This window comes from Plasmodium gonderi (assembly GCF_002157705.1).
Source record: "Plasmodium gonderi DNA, contig: Chr09, whole genome shotgun sequence".
Classification (NCBI taxonomy): domain Eukaryota; phylum Apicomplexa; class Aconoidasida; order Haemosporida; family Plasmodiidae; genus Plasmodium; species Plasmodium gonderi.
In genome coordinates, this window is record NW_021628934.1 from 407576 (window position 1) to 413141 (window position 5566).

Consider the following 5566-nt stretch of genomic DNA (forward strand, 5'->3'; position numbering starts at 1 on the left):
ACAAATAACTTACGTTTTATTGTCACTTCTGTATATATGTTGCCACTTTATTCTGTTTTATTTTTTTTGTTTTATTTTTTTTGTTTTTTGTTTCATGTTACATGTTTTTTGTTTTTTTTTTTTTTTTTTTTTTTTTTTTTTTTTTTTTTTTTTTTTTACATAAAATTAGTGCCTGTCGACCAATTACCCATGGGTTGTTATGCTTGCTTTTGACATTCATATAATATATCTGCTCATAGATTTACGAGATTGATGAGTGAATGTTTCTTAACCTCCCATTTTTTGCAACAGTGTTTTTTTATATATATTTTTGAAGCAATTGGAGGATTTATTTTTTTTCCCCATATTTTGTGAAGCTTTTTTTCTGAGTTTTACTCATTTACATTGCACATTGATGCTGAATAAATGTGTATGCATGGAAAATATCGTCTTAATGTTTCTGCATGCACATTCCTCTTTCCTATTCTCTACCTCCATCTAGCAGATATGAACAACTTTGCACCGATTTATGAAGTATATATTAGAAATCTACACATTGATATAACCAAGGAAGAAATTTACAACATGTTTGAGGGGTATCGCATAAGAAGAGTAAACATATTAAACAGAAAAGGAAAAACAGCAGCTGCATACGTAGAATTTGATAATGTAGATGATATGAACAGATCCCTGGAATTAAATGGAAAGATGATTTATTCTGGAAATAATACATTTGAACAAGGAACAATATCTGTTATAATTAATAAAGACAAAATGAAAAATTTTCATACGAACCCAAAACAGAATAAATATAAGAAAATTGTTGGAAGGAATAATAATAATAATAATAATAGCTTTTCTAATTTACGACAGGGAAATAATAATATGAATAATTTAATGAGCAATTACAACACAGGTGGTAATTCAGGAAATAACAACATGAACAGCAATAATAATAACATTTTTGCAATGAATAATAATATGTACTATAATGAAAATAACAAAAATATGAAAATGGATATGAAAGGAAATACTATTATGAATAGTAATAACAGCATGAATTCCACTTTTAATAACTACACACATATGAAATTTAATTATATGAATAATAACAATGCTAATAGCAGTAGTAGTATGCACATGAACCAAGTAAATAATAATAACACGAACATGTTAAATGAAAAAATGAATAATAATCATGCTGGAGGATTCCCTTTTAAAAATATGAACTACCAAAGTAGTAATAATAATAACAATATTAATAAAAATATGAACAATGAAAATAATGCCAATGCTTCTACTGGGACAGAACAAAGAAAGAAATTAGTTTTAAAGAAAAGATCTGTACCACTTGATCAAAATAATTACGTTATCAATCCGAACATATTTGGAGAAGCCAAACCAGTTGACACGAATCCTGATAAAATATTAAGTGACAATATTTCCAAGGGAAAAGAAACAAATGACAAGGGCGCAGAAGATGAAGAGAGGAAAAAACAGGAAAATCAGCAAGATGAAGAAACACAACAGAAAAGGGTAATCGACATGAACAATGAAAATGATGTTAATATTGGAAATGAGCTCAACAACAACAGCAGTAACACTACTGGTAGCGGAAATAAAAATGTTTTTAATTACAAGAAAAATATGAACACATCAAGGAACTTCAACTATAATGATAATTTTCAAAACAATAATAACAGCAGTGTGAAAAATTCCAGCACGAAAAAGATATTCATGATGAATAAAAATAATCAAAATAACGCGAACAGTAATAACATAAAAAAGAATATGAACAATTTTGATAATAACCAAAGCTCTGGCCGAAATATGGGTAATAATAATATGAACAATATAGGAGGAAATACAAATATGAATAATCTGAGTAATAATGACATGAACAATAATTATGGAAACACAAAACGGATCAACATGAATAATAAAAACTTTAGAAATGTTGATATGAATAATAGAAATTCAAGTCCATTTAGTAGTAATGTTAATAATATGAATTCTGAAGACAACAAAAAAGGGATAAATTTAAGCGGAATGCATACTCATAAAGTGTTCGAGAACAAAATGTACGTTTCAGGAAATGTAGATGTAGAAACAGCAGAAGGGGCAGCAGCAGCAGCAGCAGGAGGAGGAGGGAACACATCCACAGTACACGATTTGAAAAACGCAAATTACATGAATAGTAACAATGCCCATGGCAACAATGACACGAAGGATATATTTGGAAATTTTAGAAATAGTAATTTTAAAATGGACAAGAGAAATCACGACTCACCCTTTTCCAGTGGAAAACAGAAAGAATTAAACATCCTCAACAAAAGTGATAAGGCACATATCAAAAATATAATTATTAAAAACATAAAGAGGGAAGATGGAGTCAATTCTAATTACGCGTACGGTAACAATAATAATATGAATAATAATAGCAACAGTAACAATAATAATATTAACAATAATAATAATAATAACAATGGCAGTATTGGTGATAATGTTGGAGGCTACAGAAACAACAGTGGAAACAGCCCCACCTTTCGAAACAACGATTCTGGGTTCAATTTCAGAGGAGGGAAAAGTGGTGGTGCACCCATTGGAAGCTCAAAAATGAACATAGACAATAATGCTGCAGGTGGAAAGGATAACTTTATGAATTTAAAAAGAATGAATGATTCGAATTTCAAGAAAAATGAAGAACCATTTGAAAATATGAACAGAAGTGCAAACAGAAACACAAACAGAAATAATAGTAGTACCTCTTATGGAAATTCACCCGTGGTACATGGAACAAACAATAATACAAATTTTATGACGAACAACACAGGAGGAGGGGGTGGGGGAAGTGGAGGTACAAATCAAAATGTAAATACAAGCAATAATCGAACTGCAGGAACAACTACTGGTGATAATTACAATGCTAGTGCAGGAGAAACTTCATATAATTACAACATTGAGAATTTATATGATAGCTCTTTGAAATATGTTAAGAATGCGAATAATTCTAGTAAGGCAAAAAAAATTACTTCTGTGAAAACTGTGAAAGTTATTGCAACAGAGAAAAAAAATGATGACGATAATAATTCCCAAGATTTAAAAGAAAAAAATGGAAAAGACGATACAAATAATGAAGTACCAGGAGAAGATCATAACAATAATTCAGGAAGCAACAACAGCAGCAATATTCACAACAAGGGTTATGAAAAAAATGGAAAGGAAGATAAATTTAATGATGATAAGAAAATAGGAAATTACGATGATTCGATACGTAGTAATGATAATTACACTTACGAATCTGATAGCTCAGATAATTGCAAAGATATTACTACTACAAATTTAAAATCAACTTTACTTCATACCAAAACGAAAAAAAGAGTTAAGAAAAAACCAGCAGCAGCAGCAGAAGAAGGTGCAGGAGGAGGAGAACAAAATAATATAAACAATGCAAATGAGGAAAATAACCAAAATGCATCAGGAGGAGCAGCAAATAATAAAAGCCAAAAAATCGATATTTTGATAAAGCCCAATTTGAAAAAAGGAGAAAATATTTGGGAAGCTAGAACCCACTTGTTGGATGAACAGAAGGAAAATAATATGAACAATGACAAGGATTCTCATTACAGCTCAAGAAGAAGTAGATCCCCATCGAATAAACTTAGCCGTGGTAGTAGTCGTCGCAGGGAGGGAAGTAGAAGGAGAGATAGTAGTGGTCGGAGAAGGGAGAGTAGTAGCAGAAGGAGAGATGACAGTAGAAGAAGAGATAGGTATGGAAGGAGGTATGACAGACGAGATGATAGAAGAGATGAACGACGAGACGATAGAAGGGATGAACGACGAGACGATAGAAGGGATGAACGACGAGACGATAGAAGGGATGACAGACGAGATGATAGAAGAAGTGACAGACGAGATGATAGAAGGGATGAACGACGAGACGATAGAAGGGATGAAAAACGAGACGAAAGACGAGACGAAAGACGAGACGATAGAAGGGATGAACGACGAGATGAAAGACGAGAAAGTAGTCGTAGAGGAGAAAGCCGAAAGGAAGAAAGAAAAGATAGCATCAGCAGTAGCGTAGAGAAAAAGGAAGATCACAAAAAGGATGAACAGAAGGAAGATTCTTATGATTACAGAAAGCAAAACAGAAATTATGACAAATACAATAGTAGAAGCAATCACTATGATAGAAAGAGAAATAGTAAATATAGTTCGTCCGATAAAAGAAGTTATGACATGAAAAGCTACGTTTCAGATGATAAAAGAAGACATGGTGGAGATTCATATGACAAGGGCAATTACAAAGATGCATATGATAAGGGCAACTACAAAGATGGATATGATAAAGGCAACTACAAAGATGGATATGATAAAGGCAACTACAAAGATTCTTGCGACAGGGCAGGGAATTACAGAAATTCACACGATCGTATAAGCTATAAAGATAGTTATGAAAAGGGTATTAAAGATGGCTATAGAGATAACTTCGATAGAAATGGAAATTATGTTGAGTATGATAAAATGGATAACAAGTATTACTCGAACAATTATAATTCTATGAGACATAAAAATTACAAGCATCACAATCCTCATGGAAAAATGAATAATTATAATTACTCAAATAATTACAAATCAGCACATTATTACAAATATCCAACAAAAGGAGGAGGAGGAGCAGGTGGAAACTACTATCGGGATAATAAAAATGCAACTAAATCAAATGAGAAAGAGAAAACTGAACCCAAGGTAGATATCCAAGCAATTCCAAAAAAAGCCATTGTAACAACTGTTAAGACAAATAACGTTTCTATTAAGAAGAATCGATATGAATGTCTGGATGATGGTGATGAAAGCGACAAATAGGTGAAGCGAGTTGGGAAATCAATGAATGCAAGTAAATGAATTATATGAAATTGTTACAAACTCATAGCCCCTGTAAAAATAAACATTATATGTAATTATCCCTCACAAAACAGACATGTTTAAATGTTACTCCAAAAGTTGTTTTATTTAAATTGAGTGAAAAATAGTAAGAGAAAAAAAAAAAAAAAAAAAAAAAAAAAAAGGAAAAGGAAAAGGAAAAGGAAAAGGAAAAGGAAAAGGAAAAGGAAAAGAAAAAGGAAAAGGAAAAGGAAAAGAAAAAGGAAAAGAAAAAGGAAAAGAAAAAGGAAAAGAAAAAGGAAAACCCCCCTAACCCCCCCCCCCCTTATATGTGTGGTCTCACATGTGTACAATCACAGAAACATCGCATGGCAGGAGCCAACCCCCCCACATGCATAAGCACGTTTGTGGCACTTAATTTACACCCTCTTTTATTTCTAACGAAAAACAGAGAAACAGTAATCCAGCGCACGCTTTAATATATATATATATATATATATATATATATATATGTATGTATAATTATGTACATAATACGTGTGTATTTTTTTTTCTTTTTTTTCCTGTAACGCAAGCAAATTCACATGTACACAAGAAAGACAACATTTTTGAAGTATTTTTTATTCATGTAGAATATGTTTTTTTTTACCCACACCCACAGCACTAAAGTTTATTTATTTAATAAATTTCATTATAAAAT

General features: G+C 31.4%; 1 protein-coding gene across 1 annotated transcript in view; it reads left to right on the forward strand.

Moving 5' to 3' along the window:
* Window positions 1-4848, forward strand: part of PGO_090740 (asparagine-rich antigen) — a gene marked incomplete at both ends in the record, with an annotated part of 5719 nt that extends 871 nt beyond the window's left edge. The window contains one exon of the mRNA XM_028687663.1: window positions 485-4848. Coding sequence (XP_028543464.1) covers window positions 485-4848 — 4364 coding nt within the window. The remainder of the gene's footprint in view (window positions 1-484) is intronic.
* Window positions 4849-5566: the final 718 nt, after the last annotated feature.